General features: G+C 35.8%; 1 protein-coding gene across 1 annotated transcript in view; it reads left to right on the top strand.

The window, feature by feature from the left end:
* Positions 1–3: 3 nt before the first annotated feature.
* Positions 4–19,091, top strand: part of DENND6A (DENN domain containing 6A) — a gene marked incomplete at its 5' end in the record, with an annotated part of 24,900 nt that continues 5,812 nt past the window's right edge. The window contains 14 exons of the mRNA XM_085302544.1: positions 4–96; positions 2,994–3,032; positions 3,124–3,166; positions 6,712–6,824; positions 7,817–7,897; positions 8,485–8,590; positions 9,544–9,623; positions 11,034–11,096; positions 11,715–11,770; positions 12,117–12,239; positions 12,418–12,513; positions 15,667–15,761; positions 17,492–17,557; positions 17,684–17,748. Coding sequence (XP_085158670.1) covers positions 4–96; positions 2,994–3,032; positions 3,124–3,166; positions 6,712–6,824; positions 7,817–7,897; positions 8,485–8,590; positions 9,544–9,623; positions 11,034–11,096; positions 11,715–11,770; positions 12,117–12,239; positions 12,418–12,513; positions 15,667–15,761; positions 17,492–17,557; positions 17,684–17,748 — 1,119 coding nt within the window. The remainder of the gene's footprint in view (positions 97–2,993; positions 3,033–3,123; positions 3,167–6,711; positions 6,825–7,816; positions 7,898–8,484; positions 8,591–9,543; positions 9,624–11,033; positions 11,097–11,714; positions 11,771–12,116; positions 12,240–12,417; positions 12,514–15,666; positions 15,762–17,491; positions 17,558–17,683; positions 17,749–19,091) is intronic.

Below are 19,091 nucleotides of genomic sequence, written 5' to 3' on the forward strand. Positions count from 1 at the left end.
CGGCGCCTCTCGCTCTTGCCCTGGGACCGCTTCTCGGCCTGGCTGCACTGCGTGTGCGTGGTGGGCTTCGACCTGGAGCTGGGCCAGGCCGTGGAGGTAGGCGGGGCGGCGCGGCCCCGGAATCGGGCGCTTCCTGTGGCGCCGGCGTTGCGCAGCGGCGGGGGAAGCGCGGCCGGGCCGGGCCGGGCCGGGCTGTGAGGGAGACGTGATTGTGCAAAATCACGGAGCGGCGGCGCGGGGCCGGCCCGAGCGAGCGGCGCGCGGGAGGGCGGCGCGGCGCGGCGCGGCTGCGCTCTCCGAGGGCCCGGGGCGCGCTGCGTGCGCGGGGTGGTGTGAAACTGCGACCTTGGCTCACCGGCGCTGCCCGGAGCTGCGGTTGTTTCCTCCCCTGCTGCTCTTTGTCGCTCGGAGCAACGGGCGAACATCTGTGGAGCTGCGTGCTGGGCTGCACGGGGGAGCTAACTGGGGTGAAAAAGAAAAAGAATTTTCCTTTCGTCAGGTTCACGTTCTGGTTCAACACGTGCCTGTGCAAACATTTGAGCTGCCAAGTCGGGAAAAGTGATGGGGTTTTTTTGGATCCCCCCCCTTCTCTTTTTTCCTGATAAAATAGTGTTAGTGTAAACTTATGGTAGACTGGGCTAAAATTCAACATAGCTAGCTAGCTACTACAAAACTTAAAATGCATAATTGATATGCATTGTTGCTGCAAGAAAAATGCAAATAAGTAACTAGCATAGTATACTGTTTTTCTAAGCTGTACTCGCATTGTATAGCTCACATATAAGGTGTTGTTAACAGCAAAGACAAGCATATCTTTATAACCTATGACTTCAGCCACTGAGGACATCATCAGCTTAAGGAAGCACAGGGTAGCCTGTGTCTGCAAACAACGCTTACAATGTTAACAGTCCCATTTTAGTTGTATGCACACACAGAATGAAACTTAAAATATGTGCAAAACTAAGGGTTGAGACTTTTCAGTTACATTGCTGTGTAAAATATATATATATATTTAAAAATATCTTTTACTAAACAGTTATGTTTCTTACCACAACACAACATTAGAAAATAAGGAAGTTGAGAAACAAACACTTTTTCTTTCGCATCCCTACAGAAGAAGACATGTCTGATTTCTTATTTTCAGATTCCTTTCACAGAAGGAAGGAGCTTCTTTGATGGAAAGAAGTTACTTTTCTTTCACTCACAAATTAAAGTGCATGTTCTTATAATAAAATTTATGACAGTGGATGTACTATAAGACTGCAGTCCATTTTTTTTCAGAACTCTAGCCTGTTAGGCTATTTTGGGTTTTTCTGTCTATCAAGTTAAATTACTATTTTGTGAAGGAAAGAAAACACTTGTCAAGAACACTTAGATTGTGAAGCCAAGCACTGGGAAACTCAAGTGTGGTAGAAATGGTCCCCAGTAATTCTCTTCTGCTCCTCGTGTCTGCTTTGCAATCTCTTCTTCCCTTTGTTTCTATGCTTCATCTTCAACACCTCATGGTTATGAGCAGCAGGCATTGCTGTAGCTTACAGGAATGGTGTTCATGTTCAGTTCTTTTGCGTTTATTTACTAAAGTTGTTCAGCAGTTTGTGGAATCTCCTGCACTGTGTTTTACCCCTGCATCATTCTGAAGTGCCCATGCAGGTCAGAAAGGCTGAGAAGGCATAACAAAATAGGTATAACAGTTGTTATTATTTTTACTCATTGCCCTTTCACTTCTGGGAAGATGTACTGATGCTAGTGAGCAACAAGAATATCAATTCCAGTCTGGTCTATAGATTAACGATTTATACCTGCTGTGAAAGAGTTGAGTGTATCACCCGGCATAAGGACATTTTTAGCACAGGAGAATGTTAAGAGATTAAAAAAATGATGATAGGAATCAAATTATTAAATGCAGTATGCAGGTATTCCACCCATACATCTACTCTTAGCTTTTGTTATACTAATAATGTATTTTAAGTCTAGAAGTCATYGGATATGAGAAGAAAGAAATGAATTGGAGCCTTTTGTGGCCAGGGGTCAGAAAGCTTGTGTTTTTTAACCAGTTGGTGGATATATTTGTTGTTTTATGTAGAGAAGGGTAACTTTGTATTAGTAGGAGATACATTTACTTACATTTAGTAGAACAAGGTTATAGAAGGTAATTGGATACTATTAATACTAAGTTATATTAGTGATAGGATAGTAAGAGAAGAAATCTAAATTAGTGTTTGTCTTACCCAGAACTTCTGCTTTTACAGAGGTTCCCATGTGTGGAAGTCCTGAAACCTTTTCTGAAACATAATCTTTGAGTTTATGTTGAATTCTCTTTCCTTACAGACTGTAACCACTCATTTTGGTTGTTTTTGTTTTGATCTGAGTTTTTTTTTGGAGTGGTTTTTTTTTTCGGTAGTTGAAATTTAAACATCTCAGGTCCTTCCTTTATGTTCTTTCTCATCTATTGCCATAGTCACCAATTTTATACACTCTGCTTCTTCTCTTTTTTTTTTTTTTTTTTTTACACTGTGTTGCATCACTTTTATATAATGTGAAAATATAAAAAAATGTGTAATTTTTTTATCTTTGTCTGCAATACCTGTTGCTTCTTTGGGTGCATTTCTGGAACTTTCATGGTTCCCAGCTCTCATTTGGGCCAGTGTTCATCTTCCACCAACTAGTATTAATAAAGAGGGCATTTTGTAACTGATTCTGATTGCTCCCACCTAATGGTCCAGAGCAGTRTATTGCAGGTGCTAACACATGTCAGCTTTCTTTGGCACCAGCCGCTGCATCTCCTAGGTATAAGTTAAAGCTAAGAGGTATGATCTTCCTATCCCTTAAGATCAGTTGCACCAAAACCTCAAAGTAATCTGAATTTTGTCTGTACTGCCTCCAGTTGACTTTCAAAGTATCTCGCAAAGATGTGTAAAAAATATTTAAATAAGTTTATTGCTTAAATTACCTAGTTTATTTTCAAATAAAATACTACTTTTTTTTTCCTGCAGGTAATATATCCTCCACATTCAAAACTCACAGATAAGGAGGTGAGTCATGATTGCTGTATAAATAAATCGTTTGTTTTTCATTTAGTTATTTCTTGAAATATAACTGCTCTTTCTTTTCCCCACCCTTTAGAAAACCAATATTTGCTATTTGTCTTTTCCAGATTCCAATTCAGGTAAGTGCTTCCTTCACTCTGTAGCCAGAAGTGTACATCTATTGTTGGACTAAGCTGTGTTAGAACAGATAGAATTTAACAGTATACGTCTATGGTTTGAGATTTATGTGAATATCATAATTATTTAATAGTATTACAATACACAATAGTTGCAATTATTATTAATTTTAAAACTAATTATTTGTGTTGCAGTAAAAGCTGAGGACTCTCCTGATATTTCACTTACACAAAAATAGAATGAGAATGTTTAAGACCTTCCTGTAGATACACATGCAGATGTTTCAGATTACTTTGTGAACAAATAACAAATATCTTATTATTTTGTTTAGAAGAGATATTAATATTGTCATTGTAGACAGATGCATAGACACAGAATTTAAAGAGCTTAACAAAGCTGATGAAAGGGATATAGGATCCTCTTGTAAATTTTACCTATTTTCTAAATTGGTAAGGGTGAAACTGACTTTGAATTCTAAAGCATTTAGAATGAAAAAGTCCTGAAGGGAAAAGCCTAGGTTATCTTATATCTTCTTCTCTATTCTTTGCTTCTGTTGCTGTGTGTGGTCCTGCTTGCTGAATTCTTCTTTCATCTAAACTTTTCGTGTTCTGCTGCCAAAGAGGAGTTGGAGGCATGTGGCTGATGAGTTGGACCACCTGCAAAAAGAGATGGCAGAAGTACAGATGCTTTTTTTTTCGTGTTTTATGTCCTTATGAGAGTCCAAATTTTTAGTAACAGACTTATCCCTGTAACTGCTCTTATTCTGCTTTTGATTGCTCTGCAGTATGACAGCTGTTATACATGTTGAAGCATGCTTTTAATATATATACGTGAGCTCTGGCATACATGACTTTATAAACTGTCTTAGATAGATTTTTTCCTCTTGCTTTTAATGTCATGAAAATTAAGCTTTGCTCTTGATTTCCTGTATGTGAGTAGAGGAAACCTTCCTTTCCATTACTGAAGGAGGAAGTGAGCTAATTGTATCTTAGTGTTACTCTCATTGTGATTGACTGCAAATTTGTCTAACATTCAAAAGGTGTATTCAAGGTATAAGATAATGTGTTAGAAACAGGCTGATCTCTCTTTTTTCAGATAAGAAAGATAGTAAAGCTATTTTAAGCCAAATAGACATATAATACATAGAGGTTTACTTTTAGCAGGAAAGAAACTACCTTTTTTGCTTTTTATAATGTGACTACATGTAGGTTCCTGATCATCCATGGCTGGCATTTCAAATGGTACGAGGGGGATTACCTGCATAAAAGCTGTGTTCTAGAAATTAGCTAGAAGTAAGCTAGAGTTTATTTTTCATTGTAGGCTGTAATACAGAAAAGAAAGCTTTGTATAATATAACTGTAAAGGAAGTTATGAGCTTGCAGTTAATTTGAGATTAGTCTGTCCTAGGTTTTCATGGCCTTTTCATGGCAAGGGTCCATAAAGTATCATTCAATGATTATTTTCTTTTCTCATGCATAAGAGAGAAGTAGAAAGATGATTTTTTTTTCTTTTTTTTTTCTTCTACAACTATGGTCAGAAATTAGTTTAAGACTTGTAGTGGTTGTGAATTAAAAAAGTGAATTTAATGAGGCATTAGGTCATGACACTCCTTGTGTTTTCAAAGCTATGTTACTTAATACACTTATCTTCAAAATAATACTTTTGTCTTTGCCTGGATATTTGAGGAAAAAACAGCCATTTACCTAGCTTTTCAAAATCTACAGGAGGAACTTGCTAAAGAAGAAGCCACCAAATTCTGAATGATATTTCAGTATCATTATCATATCACATGATAATGATAAAGGGTAACTTACTTCTAGGTCTTCTCCATATAGCTTTTCGTATTAGCCTAGTTTGCTCTAAATTAAGGGAACTAGCTACATAAACTTGGGGAAAACATTTAGCATTTTATTATTGTAACGTAAGGGGGATTGTTTCTGTATTTGTTTTGTTGGTCCATGTGGCTCAGCGCTTGTATTGGTTGCATGTCTGGGTTATTGCATAGGTAGGCTGTGGTATAGTATTTTGCTACTCTCAATTTTGGGTGCATTGTGGATTATCCGCTGCAAGTTCTGGGGTTTCTGAGGTTCAGACTTGAATGCTGTGAACATGGCAGCATTAAACCATACTGCCAGTAGCAGAGCCAAGTGGATCTGGCTTAGGATTTGGGCTGTCATTGGTTGCTGCAGCTGCACCTGTGTGGCTGAAGAAGTAAGAAGATGAAATTGAGCTTTTAGTTAACAGAATGTTCATCTGGAGAATGGAGCAATGCCTCAGTATTGGTGATTGGTGTAACACAGGACAGCTGTGCAGAGTCCAGAGGATTATTATTAGCTCACGAAATTTTTTTCCTAGAGGTCTTTGCAAAACCCTAGTGGAGTTCTGTTCAATAGAGAAGCATGTTTCCTTTGCYTTCTGAAAGTCTGCTGCCCTAACAGCAGTGAGTTAGGAGGTTGGTCCATTTCAGTAGCATTGATGTGAAGGTTAACACTGTTATTGAGGACATTTTGCTGTAAGGTGGCTTGGCAGTGCCCAGAACATTGTCTTTCAAATGGTTGTGTTCACGTTAATTACACTGCGCTCAAAAGGAAGGTTTCTTTGTTTTAAAGCAGGTTTGTTAGGGTGATAGTTTGCCTGCATGTTCTTATGATTCTATCTACTCCATTACAGTGTTCCCATGGATAGCACAGTCTGTTCAGCTTATCTATCTTCCATTTGAATTTAAGGATTTTTTTTGTAGCCTCCTGTTTTAACAGCAAACAACATTTGAATGGTGAGAAAATATCCATGAGGATATGGGTGATACAAGTTCTGATATTACAGTTCTCATGTTCTAACTGGCAAAAGTTTCTTTGAGATGTGATCCAAAAATTAGCCCAAATTTATTTTCAGACTGCAGGTAGTCAGTACGTTTAGCTAAATTTTACTTTAGGAAATCCACTTGAATAGAAATGAAAGGAGACTTTACTCTTTGGAATCATTACTGGAAAAGTCTGTTCCTTTCCTCTCCTGGAACTCCCCTAATGTGACTTTGCATTAATAGCAAATATGTTATTTATGTCTAAAATATGGATTACAAATATATTTACATTTTTATCAGCATCTTGATGAAGTCTGCATTTCACTCACTTTTCTGCAGTTGGTGTTTTAGCCCTCAGAAATACTAGTTCAAGCCTAGGCATCCACACAGAATTAGAGATCACCGTAGTGCACTGTTAAAATACGACTGAGGTACTAACCTTACCCTCTTTGGTATTAAAAAGCTAAGTGCAGTCATTGAACAGCAAAATGACATGTGGTTAAGATCATCAAAACTGTACAGCCAAACCAATAAAATGTGAAATAAAGTGGGAGGACAGCTACTAGTAGAACTGTTAAAAACATGACAATCTAAGTCCTTAAAGCTAATAAATTCACTGTGAGGTAGAGTTTTTTTTTTTCTTTTGCTCTAAAGAAGCCTATTGTTATTACACAATTGCTCACTTAAAGATCCAAATATAAAAATCCAAGTACTGTTATTTGCTGTTTATATCTTTCCCTTATATAGGTTGTCTTGGGGACACACAGTTTTGTTTTAGATTTCGACGGTCTTCTGGAAGAAAAGTCTCATTGTGTTGTTTTCTGGACCAATTGGATAGAGATCTACCAGTTTACTTAAAGGTTGGGAACAAGAAAAAATGAAATTAATCTCTTCTGGGTAGTAGTAATGGATAGATGTTCACACTTAGCTGTTTTTAAAAAAACCCTAAAACTCTGAACTGGATGTCTTGAAAGGCAAAGCTCAGTGGATTTTTTTTGTAGCATGTCATTATTATAATATCTAATAATGACTTATGCTAGTTATTCTTTAAATATTCATTGTTATGTATTTTGCACTGCAAGGGATTACATTGATCTTCAGGTTTGCAGTTAGTAACAAAATAGGTCTGGTCACCAATTTATAAGAACCCTTATTGGAAATCTGAAGTGCTTTATAGCTTTTCTTAAGACCTAGGTTGAGTGGTTCTTTTCTGTCTCTCCCTTTCAATTTTTTAAAGATGGAGGAATTAACTAAGAGAGGTAGTGATCAAAAAGTTGTTCTCAGCAGAGAGTTATGGAACACAAGATCTGTAACTATGCTGGTGGGAGTGTCACTCTCAAATTCAACTTAAGTTTGTTTATACAGCAAATAGTTGAATTCTTGTCTGTAAGAAGGATGAAGGTAATGTTTTAGCTTTGAGATGTGAGGGAATGCTTCCTTAATACTCTGAAAATCTTTAATCAACTAATGCATTGAAAGACTGGCTTTTGTCTTCATTCAAAAGCCAGGGCTTCTTTAAGTTTGGGTTTGATTTTGCTTTGTTTTTAACTGCTAAAATCTTTTTAGAACAACCTTGCAGAATTACCTGTTGATATATTTCTCAGGGAATTGTTTTTGCTTTCATGGTGCTTCAAGAGGATGTAGGTGATGTAATAGCAAAGACAGAAAGCACAGTTATTTCCACACACTGTTGCACTTCAAAGCAGTTATAAAAATTTTAATGCCAATAAAAAGGATAATCCTTGTTGATTTACATTTAATCAGCTTCAGAGCTTGTAAGAAAATAAGTTTGCTCATGCTCAGAAAGATGGTATCAGGTTGTTGTATTGAACTTTTTTTCATTCGTTTGCAGAAGGATCCAGCATATTACTATGGCTATGTGTATTTCAGACAAGTTCGAGACAAATCATTAAAAAGAGGCTATTTCCAGAAGGTAATTTAAATTAACTTAGCAACATATTAATTCCACAGTTCATTGTTTTCAGTGGCTTTGGAAGAATAGGATGAGTATCTTGATCTCTTAACAATTTTGTTTCTACTGTTACAAATCATTTAAGTGAGAGTTAAGTAACATTGAATGGGAAGTAGAAAGGAAAAATATGTAGTGATTATTATGTTTTCACAGTATGCTTTGTTTGTTAAGTCTGTATGTAGCCCAAAGGTTTAGTTTGTCACCCAGAACAATAGTTTCTAATGGATAGTTTATAGTTACCTTTTGCAGATATGGCTGTTACTAAACTCATTGTGATTTATAGTAAACTGGTCAAACTTTGTATCAATAATACTACATTCTGTATGCACTCTTATAAGAAAACTTTATTTTGTATTAAAGCAATATGTTTGGAACTCTTGAACTGTTTGTTTGGTGTTGCCTGTAGTTAAATGTGTAGTTGACTTGTTTATGTGGAAAATTCACTTGATACTGTATGAGGATTACTAGCAAAACTGAAAGTTCTGTTGGGGGAGGAGGTTAACTTAAAACAGTATTTTAATATGCTGTTTTGTTATTCTTTATTCCAGTCCTTGGTTCTCATCAGCAAACTACCATATGTCCACCTCTTTCGCACTGTGCTTAAGCAAATAGCACCAGAGTATTTTGAAAAAAGTGAAGCTTTCCTGGAAGCAGGTAGTGGCACTATTACATAGTTCTGAAAGAGCTCCTAAAGTACCATGTGTCTGTTTTGGAGAAATAACAAACAACACTGTCCCATTCTAGTTTGCATGTCTGCCTTCATTTGGAATAGAGTGCTGAAATTTTAACAAACTGGCTTGTTTTCTAGATGATTTAACAGAACTAATTAATTTTGGATAATTTCCAAGAAAGGAAAAGCAACAGAGCAGCACTTACAGGTACCCCGGTCTTACTCTAGAGCTTTATAAAGTACCAGAGAGGCCCAAATGGGAAAGTTATTTGCTCTTTGCCTGAAAGTGCTGTGTTCTTTGTACTGCTTTACCCTGTACAACAGTGTTCTTCCACTGAGCAATGTGTGGAAATCTTTTTTTTTTTTTTCATTAGAGTTGTATTTTTTTAATTACTTGTAGATAAACAGGTTTTATTTTGTTCGTAGTATAACTTTTTCATCAGACAAGTCTTGCAGAAACTGCTGGGATTAGTCATGATGTACATAGTCGTTTGTGGCAAAATGCTGAAAAGCTTCCTAGCCAAGCTATTTTTCATCTCTTAAGATTTTTTTTTTCTTAACTACTTGGGCTTATCTGTTCAACAGTTAAATAACTGTATGTACTCTTTTCAAAGTTTCTGGAGATGTACTTACATGGTTTTTCTTACAGCATATTTCTTGCACTGATTGTCAGTCTGGTTACTACAAAAAATGACAGACAAGATGGTACCATTTTCTTGAAATGAATAACTAATTATAGTTCTCATGAAATAGCATATTAAGAATGTCAAAAATGCAATAAAACTTGTTTAAAGTACGGAGTGTACAAAAGATAAGTAGAAAGGTTGTGGGATATCAGCATTAATTTAAGATGTCAATATATACAAAGTTTACTACAATATCGTGGGTTAAAGCATGTCTTTAGCTATAAAGTATACTTTATATATTTTTTCTTAAGTTTGTAGTGATGTTGATCATTGGCCACCCCCAATTCCAGGAGAAATACTGCATTTGCCCATTATGGGTATTATAATGAAGGTAAATACTCTTTTCTTTTCTCCCCCTCCACCCCTTACTGTATATGTACTTGGTGTATTCTGCTTTGTTTTCAGTGTGTCATCCTCAGAATAGGAATAGACATAAACTGCACTTGGTGAGGGTTGGGGAGATCCTGATTAGATTCCTAGAGAGAGAGATTTTAATTTTGATGCATAGGCTAACATGCAGTTTATGTAGACAGACATATTTCTGAATATGAACTATTTCAGTGCCACTCACAAATAACTCATAAATACAAGTCTGACGGAAAAACAAAGAAGTTTTGGCCCATATGCCATAGATTAATTTCATGGCTGATGCTAACTTTCAGTAACAGTATAATACATCTGAAGAAAGCTTTAAAGTTATATCTAGCGCATGGAGAAGAACTGTAGTGGTTAAATGGTGGCTAAGAACTGGGCCTCTGGGAGCAACAGTTCTCATATGAAATGGAATTAAGTGGACTTAATGCATCTAGAGACTGCAATTGGAAGTAAACTCTTAGCAGACCCTTTCAGGCTTACGGGTAAGGCATGTGCATCACCAGGGAGAGGAAAGGAAAGCTTCTGAAGCTCTTCTGTAAGAAAAAAATTAACGAAACATTGTTCTGGATGTTGGGTGATGATGGTGAGTCGTAGATATGTCTTGTTTGGGAATTACCTACATTGATTTCATTAGTAATTCTTACYCATGAGAGCTGAGAATGTGTTCCTAAACTGAGCAAAATCCTAGTTACCATCTTCAGTAACATCATCACTATTTGCTTTTTGGAGTTTTATTGTTTTTATTTTTCCCCTCTTCTACTGTTTGGCCAGTTAGTCAAATCATCAATTACACATTAGATATATTTGCCCGCGCCAGCCTCCAGTGTGATTAAATCTGTAATACTGCAAGACTTAACAGGTGCAGAGTGTGAGGTCAAGAAAAGATGTTTATGTTGTTCAGTATATTTGGATTCTGCCCCATACCTGTCAAGAATTCTACCAAACCTGATGTTTTGGTAGAAATTTTTCTGACAGTATTTCTGTACCAATGCAATACTCCATAACTTCAGATGTTTCTCTTTACCCATTAAAATATTTGGTTTGAATTTATTGTAATAGTTGAGACTAATGTTATCGGTAACACTTTTTTGTTTTTAACTAAAGTTAAATTTTCATAAAATTTTCATATTTTAATGTTCAATTTAGTAATACAATATTACATAGGATAGCGTATTAATTCCTGTAGCAATAATCTGTAGTCTTTAGCTCTGTATCATTGTTATGTGAATATTCTATAGAGTAAGTTAAGAATCATATTGTGTTACATCTTCTTTAAATGTTACACCTTGTCCATAAGTATTTTAAGTCTCTGCTGGATTAGATACAAGGAAAAGAAATTTTCTTTCTTTCTTTTTTTCTTCCAAAGTTGCGGATTCCAACATACCGTGACAAGCCTGGAACAACTCAAATAGTACAGAATATGCACCAGGTAGAGATTAAATATTGTTGTCGTATACACCACTGCAATAAATAGCTGCTGTCACTCTCTTTAAACTTCTTCATAAAAGATTGGGAGCAAGTCCTACTCTTTGTAATAATGAAATTCATTGTTTTTGAAATTCTGAGTAGAAGAATCTACGATTGAATTCCTCATAGCAAAGGTATTTTAACCCGGTTACCTCAGGCACCTTAGGACAGTAGTTGTCCAACTCATGAAAGAGGATGGTTAACTAATGAAATTACTTAACTCAGAGATCCTTTCCATGAGTGAAACTATACTAAACTGTAGGTTTTTGGAGGATAAAAAAACAAACATTAAAAATATTTACTTAGCCTAAAAGATAGATACAAAACAAGTCTGTCTGTGCCTTCATATGCTGTATGACTGTGATTTGAAACAGCTCAAGTGTCTTGTGTTGTTTCTGAACTGAAAGTCTTGTATCYGTAATTGTGAGAAAAATCTTGCTTTTAGATAAATAGTTACTGGTGTAGTAGTATGTATTTAGGGTATATATGTTCTCCTGTCTGCAGGCATTTAGTGGAAATTGTTTTAATTAATACCTGCATATTATGATGACTCAAAAACTAGCATTGTGATGTCTTCTAGGCAGATGCACAAATCTCCATGGCCTTACCTACTGTTCATGAAGTAGACCTTTTCAGGTAGGAGTTTGGACTGATTTATCCCTAGTTCTGAATTCCCAGAGGTCAAAGACTAGTGAGTTACATAACACAGAACTCTTGGTTTGTAAGCTAAGTTTATCAGTATTATTTTTAATACTCTTTTCCTGACAAGCCAGCTTAAAAAAAAAAAGTTCAGACAACACACAAAATGAAGCTAAAGTACATAAAGTTTTTTAAATGTTCCCTTTTGCAGTAATATTTTATTGTTTCAAACAGCTATTACATGCTACTTGAAACATCCTTTTTATGCAGTTCTGTCACTTAATCAACAGAAAAACAAGATACAGATATTCAAGAGTATCAAAATCTTTTAATCTATTTTTAGGTGTTTCTGTCCAGTGTTCTTTCACATTCAGATGCTCTGGGAACTAGTCTTGCTGGGAGAACCACTTGTTGTGATGGCACCATCACCATCTGAATCTTCAGAAACCGTGCTAGCACTTGTTAGGTAAATACAGCAGAGCTTTCCAAGTAACAACTGAGTGAGTCATTGCAGCTTGCAGCTGAGTGCAACTTCAGCTGATCTGAATCTAACAAACTTAAAAAAAAAAATTAGATTTGCATATTCTTTCATGACTTTTTGTATTGTGTGCATACAATAAGCTTATCCTCTTTTTACCCTGCAGTTGCATTTCACCATTAAAATACTGCAGTGATTTCAGGCCGTACTTTACCATACATGACAGTGAATTCAAAGAATATACAACTCGTACACAAGCCCCGTAAGTAAATCAGATTTTGTTGTGGAGATGCTGCTCAAAATTATAAATAAAACTTATGTTATACAAAAATGAGCTATTTTAAGTAGTCATTCCAATTAGGTGGGATAGAGAAATTATGAAACAATGTCATAAATAGCTATCTCGTAAATAAGCTACACTTAGCTTAGCAGGTTTCTTGGGTGCAGAGTAAGTGAAACTGGAAACTTAAAAGCAAGATACATTTTTGATGTTCAGCAAAGCTTTGCCTTTGCAATGTCTCGTCTGAAATAGCTCTGTGGGAAATTCTATTCTGTAATTCTTATTTTGAAGTAAGTACAGAACAAAGTGACTTCTAAAATTCAGCCTCCATACAGCTGTTCTGTAGTTCAATCTCAGTGATGTCCTAATGGAGACTATCCTTTAAAAAGTGCATCTCTCCACTAAATTTGTTTTAAAAATGTTTTAAATACTTCAAAATGGATTATGTGGTTTGATTCAATGATACTTTTTTTTGAACAAAGTTCTTCTAATGTCAGGGCAGTGACTATTAGCTTAACTTTTTGAGGAGGAATTAAAAAAAAAAAAAGGAGTTAAATTTTATTTTCAGAAATACAGCAGTAGAAAACTGTCCAGGCATTGGCATTATGTATGAGATTGTATTCCATTGAACTGGTTAGCCAGGACGTAATTTAGTTTCTAAAAATAATGCAGAGAAGTATTTGGCTAAACTTTAGTGACCTACGTTAAGAAAAAATGGCATCTGCTCATGTTTAGCAGAGCATAAATGTTGTTTAGAAACTTGGTTAGTATTTGAAGTGGAGCTAAAATCCCTTTGGCGTTTTTGTTTGAAACTGTAAAAATCAGAAAGACTTTTGAAGCAATGACTTAAAGAGAGGAAGAATTCAGATGATGCAGATTCTGTGTATTTTTTTTTAGGGAGAGGGGAGCAAGGAGTGTTTTGATTTATTTGGCTCTTTCAGAAACTACTTCAGTACTTTAAAATCAGAATTTGTTCTGGAGAATACAATAGATTAAGGCTCCAAAAACCTGCCAAGTAGCTTTCTACAATGGGCACAAACTGAACCACAGGAAGTTCCACCTGAATATGAGGAAAAACTTCTTCACTGTGAGAGTGACAGAGCACTGAAACAGGTTGCCCAGAGAGGTTGTGGAGTCTCCTTCTTTGGAGATACTCAAAACTTGCCTGGACGCGATCCTGTCTAACATGTTCTAGGTGACCCTGCTTGAGCAGGGAGGTTGGACTAGATGATCTCCAGAGGTCCCTTCCAAACTCAACTGTTCTGTGATTCTGTGAAAATCTTGCTATTGTATCACGACTAGCAATGAAGTAAGATTTCTCATGATTTGCTACTAACATACCTCGACCTGAAGAGTTTTTTGTACGTGAACGAAAGACTTGCTTGAACCTTTAATTCTTGAATCTTTAATTTTTTATTTCAGTTCTTATACACTGATCCAAACCAGCTGTGTCCAAAACTTGCTTTTTAGTTTCCACAGTAAAGATGTGAGATGATTTGATAGCTGTCTTAAGTTAGGCTTAGCTAGTCTTGATCCATTCCTAGAGAGAAGGAAGATTGTCTATTGTTTGTGATCTTTGAGTCATTCCATTTGGTTGTTAACTTGATTCTGTTGCTTGACTTGACCATGAGAAGAACACAAACATCATAAATTTAGTTTTCAGGTTACAACAAAAGAATGTGTTGAGACCTTTTATGGACACTGTCTTTATCATTGTGTTGAAGTGAAAATTTAAATTGTGTATGGTAGCACTGAAAAATCACAAACAACATTTGTAAATGTAGGTGAATTTAGATGAATAGTACAAGTGAGATTAGCAAGATTTTAGAAATGGCAGAAATTCATGCGAGTGGGAAGAAATACATATAATAAATATCTAGATGAAAATGTTTTCAGGTGAACATCCTCGAATAGTGATAATACTGAGAATAAATTATTATATTAGGCTTCAGAGAAATTATGTTTTGTTGCTGCTCACTCTAAGGTGTCATGGAATTGAGAGATGAAAATTGCTATTTTGATAGTCCAGACATACTAAGTTAGAGCTATGCAATCAGATTTTTGTCGTATCTGTGAATGCCTAATAAGTTTTTAAAATGCATATTGTTATAAGTAGAGGAAGGAGTGAAAGTCAAAAATAATTTGTAGGTTAACATAGAAATTGATGCTTATTTGTTGTCATGGCATAACTGGAAGAATGCAATAAAAATTTAAAGAAAGATTACTTGTGTTTTCCCTTCTTCTGCACCTTGCTTTGAGAAACAAGCAACCTGTTAGGGATGGTGTACAGAAAGCGATAAAATTTGGGACTTGTAAAACCAGTCTGAAGAAGTGATAACCTATTTTTAGTATAACAGTTCCAATGAGGCTTGCAGTAATGCTCTCTCATCAGCTAATATTTAGCTACGAGATGGATGGCAGCCACTATACTAACATACATGTTGTTAAATTCTAAATTCTGTCTTTACTTCTGAGGTAGTAACATCAGCCTTTTTGTGTACAGTGCAGGCATGAAATCTTACAGATCGTGCACTTTGAGTTAATGCTTTGCTAGCAATGTGCTTGTACTTCATCACTTTACTTTTTAACAAAGAGCAACAAGGTGTTGGGAAGGAAGTAAAATAGTACATGCCTTTTTTCCTTAATCTTGCCATCTAAGCAGTAGCTCAACTGAGTAGTTTTGCACACAYGACAGTCACATTGATGTGCACATTTGAGTACCAAGTATAATGTCATAATAAAACCTTAAAAAATAGTAATCTACCTTTCAAATATATGCTCAGGTTCCTGACCATTTAACAAAATAAAGATAAGTGAGATGATGCTCTGTTTTCATCAGTGTAAATGGTCAGAATTTAGCCAAGAGTCTATGAAGAAAATCTGGCACTTCTATTCTTTGCTACAGTTTRGACTTTAATATGCATCTGTTCTGCCATTCTCTAAGTTTTAGAGACTTTGTTAAACTTATTGTGCTCTTACATATAACTTAAATTTTAACTCTTATTTAAGTGCAAAATCTAAACAATCTAAATGTATATTATTTTTTTAATTATTAGAGATGTAGAAGATGACATCTTGTAATCATGAGGACAAATTCTTGCTATCATATTTTAAATATTGTCTTTATGTTTGTAGACCATCTGTCATTCTAGGAGTGACAAATCCTTTTTTTGCTAAAACACTCCAGCACTGGCCCCACATTATCCGAATTGGAGATATTAAACTTCCAGGTAAGATACAAATTCAGCTACCATCCTGTACTACAAGATCTAAAAATATATTGTGACCTGATTTGCTCTCCAGGAGTTCACTAGTGGARTAGCTCTATGTGCTTATTTATTTACCAGCATAGAATTTAGTTTAAGGAGTAAAACAATGCTAACTAAATTCTTGTAGATTAAATTATGTTCTTGAGTTTCATGTATCTTATATTGCCAAATCTAATATCTTAAATGGTAAAGGTAGTAATACGCAATAGTAGTAATGTTTTACCTAACCTTTCACACAAACCTGGTTTTGTCTGTTTACCAATAAGGCAATACACAGAAAAACATAAATTATTTCTGATGTTAATTCTAGGCTGAGTAGAATGTAATAAATTAGTCAAAGAAAATAAGAAAAAATTACTGTTATGGTACAGTTAAAATATTATAAAAAGATGGCTGCTGACAGCATTTTAACAAAATATTTCTAATCTTGCAGTACTCTAGTAATTATTGATTGTTCAAGTTGATGATTTCTTTATTGAGTAGAACTTCATTGTAAACTTTGGATGACATATGAATTGCCAGGCTGTAATAAAACCCTGCAATACTGTGATTATGAAATGAAGTTCCTGAACTTAGTTGTTTACTGTGACAGGTTCACTATTCTACTTTGAAAGTGAGAATTCATAAATATTCAGTTAGGATAATACTATATTTTTGTAGAGTAGTTATGTTCCATTTCAGGTATACTAAATTAGTTAAAGGTTATGTAATACAGCTAGGCAATTTTTTTAAAATGTTACTTTAAACTTAAAAATACTTTGCTGGTCTGCACTTCAGAGTGCCAATTTTGGAAAACAGCTAGCTGATGTTTAGGAAATTGAAGTTAAAAAACAAAAAAAAAGGCCCCAAACAAAAAAAAACTTAAATTATCAAACCTCCACTTAGCTGTATGTGCAGGTGGCCTTCAAAATTGGTATGCAGTTTCAAGGATGAAATTCTGAGGTTTTGATGCAGAGGAATGATCTGCTTAGTCAGGAAGTTCCAGAGATGCATCTGTCTCAGATGCCTTTAAAAATTTCAGGCTTATTCTTTTCGACAAAGATGTTCCTTTTTTACCCAGCCTGGCATTTTCAGTAGTARTTTATACTATTACTTTTTCTGAAGTCTAGCATCCAACCAGATCAAAGAACAAAATTCTGCAAGATTTAGAGACTGGAGGAGGCTATATCTAGCTGGAGAAGGATATATTTGACAAAAACCAAAACAACTCGTCCTACTTTGGCCTATTGAAAAGGAGACTTGAAATCATATTCTTAACTCATGGCTACTGTTTAAATTCTGTATGTGTAACAGTTGTTATTTTGATCGTATTTTGGTCAAAGACTTGTTCTTGAAACATTCACCTAAAGAGAATGAAGGAAGATGGAATAAAATTTGATATTAACAAAAAATATATTCACTGCTATGTAGACATTATTTTTATTTGTCTACTTTGATTCAGGAGGTCCTTTTCTTTTTGACAGGGAGCTCTTATATAAAACGAAAAGCCTGTATGATGATGTTTGTCTGTTTACTGCTTGTTTTGGATATATTCTTCAATGCTTGTTTGTGATGCCTCTTACTACAGTAGATTTGTCTTCTAYGTAGAACTACTAGCTTATAAGAAATCAGTGCAATGTATAATGTATTAATTAAAGTATTTATATTAGGAGTGAAGATTTATAGTAAAATGGCCTTCAATATTTTGGCAGGTGAAGTTCCAAAGCAGGTGAAAGTGAAAAAACTGAAGAATCTAAAAACTTTGGACTCAAAACCTGGTAATAAGTTGCTTTGGAGTTAAAGCATCTAGTCTTTTCTAGCTTTTTAAAAAAGCATACTCCATTTTTCTTTTGGTTGTATACTGCTTCTTTTTTCTTCCCTTTTTTTTCCCTTTTTCTCTTTAGGGGTTTATACATCTTATAAGACATATTTAAGCAAAGATGAAGAAATCATAAAACACTTGCAAAAGGTAATACTTCAAGTCTGCTCTTAATAGAAATTTTGTGTACTGTCTTATGCTACAGGTTTTATTTGCTACTGATATATTTGAAGAAGCCCTTCTTGTTGTCCTTGACATCTCTTGCCAGATTTAATTTCAAATGGGCCTTAGCCTTCCTCATTGCATTCCTGTGTGCTCTGACAACATTCTTACATTCCTCCCAAGTAGCCTATCCCTTCCAAATTCTGTGTACTTTCTTCTTCTGTTTATCCTGGGGTACATTAGGAGGACTGTTAGCAGCAGGCCGAGGGAGGTGATCCTCCCCTTCTGCTTGGCCCTGGTGAGGCCTCATCTCRAGTACTGTGTCCAGTTCTGGGCTCCTCAGTACAAGAGAGACGTGGAGCTGCTGGAGAGAGTCCAGCATAGGGATATGAAGATGATCAGGGCATCTCTCTAAGGAARGGCTGCGAGAGCTGGGCCTGTTTGGCCTGGAGAAGAGAAGCGTGAGAGGGGAGCTTATCAATGTCTACAAATACCTTAAGGGGGGGTGTCAAGAGGATGGGGCCAGACTCTTCGCAGTGGTGCCCAGCAACAGGACAAGAGGCAATGGGCACAAACTTAAATGCAGGAAGTTCCAGCAGAATATGAGGAAAAACTTCTTTACCGTGAGAGTGATGGAGCACTGGAGCAGGTTGCCCAGAGAGGTTGTGGAGTCTCCTTCTCTATAGATGCTCAAAACCTGCCTGGACTTAATCCTGTGTAACATGCTCTAGGTAACCATGGCTGAGCAGGGGGGTTGGACTAGATGATTTCCAGAGGTCCCTTCCAACCTCAACCATTCTGTGATTCTGTGATTTTATTTATTTAGGGCTGAGGTCTGTCTACATATGTAAAATGATTTTGAGTTTTCTTCACCTGAATTCATAACTGAGAAAAAAATGTTAAGATCTTCATGATAGAAGGCATGCGGATATTTATGTACCTGTGCCTTTCTATTAGCAATTTCTATAACAGTATGAATGGTGAAACTGAAGAAGTTAGCTTAATAATTTAGTGAATTTAAATGATTTATTTATCTAAGTTTTGGGTTGTTGGGGTCTCTCACTCACCTTCAGTCTGTTTGGTTTAGAAATCTCATATATGACATATTCAAGAATCAGAGCTTCCAAATTCTGACTTAAATAAAGGCTTATTTGTAGAAATTCCTTTCCCACATGAATTTGACACTAAAATTTGTGTAAAAAATATAACAGCTAAAGGAGGAGTGAATATTTGCTCAAGTACTTGATGCGATTGTTTCGCTTTAAAGGTTTGGGCTGAGCAGTGTTGCATGCAAGCTTGTGGCAAATGAATACAGAAATACTGGAATAATT

This window comes from Rhea americana, unplaced genomic scaffold, assembly GCF_003343005.1.
Source record: "Rhea americana isolate MKP2758 unplaced genomic scaffold, rheAme1 scaffold_19, whole genome shotgun sequence".
Taxonomy (NCBI): domain Eukaryota; kingdom Metazoa; phylum Chordata; class Aves; order Rheiformes; family Rheidae; genus Rhea; species Rhea americana.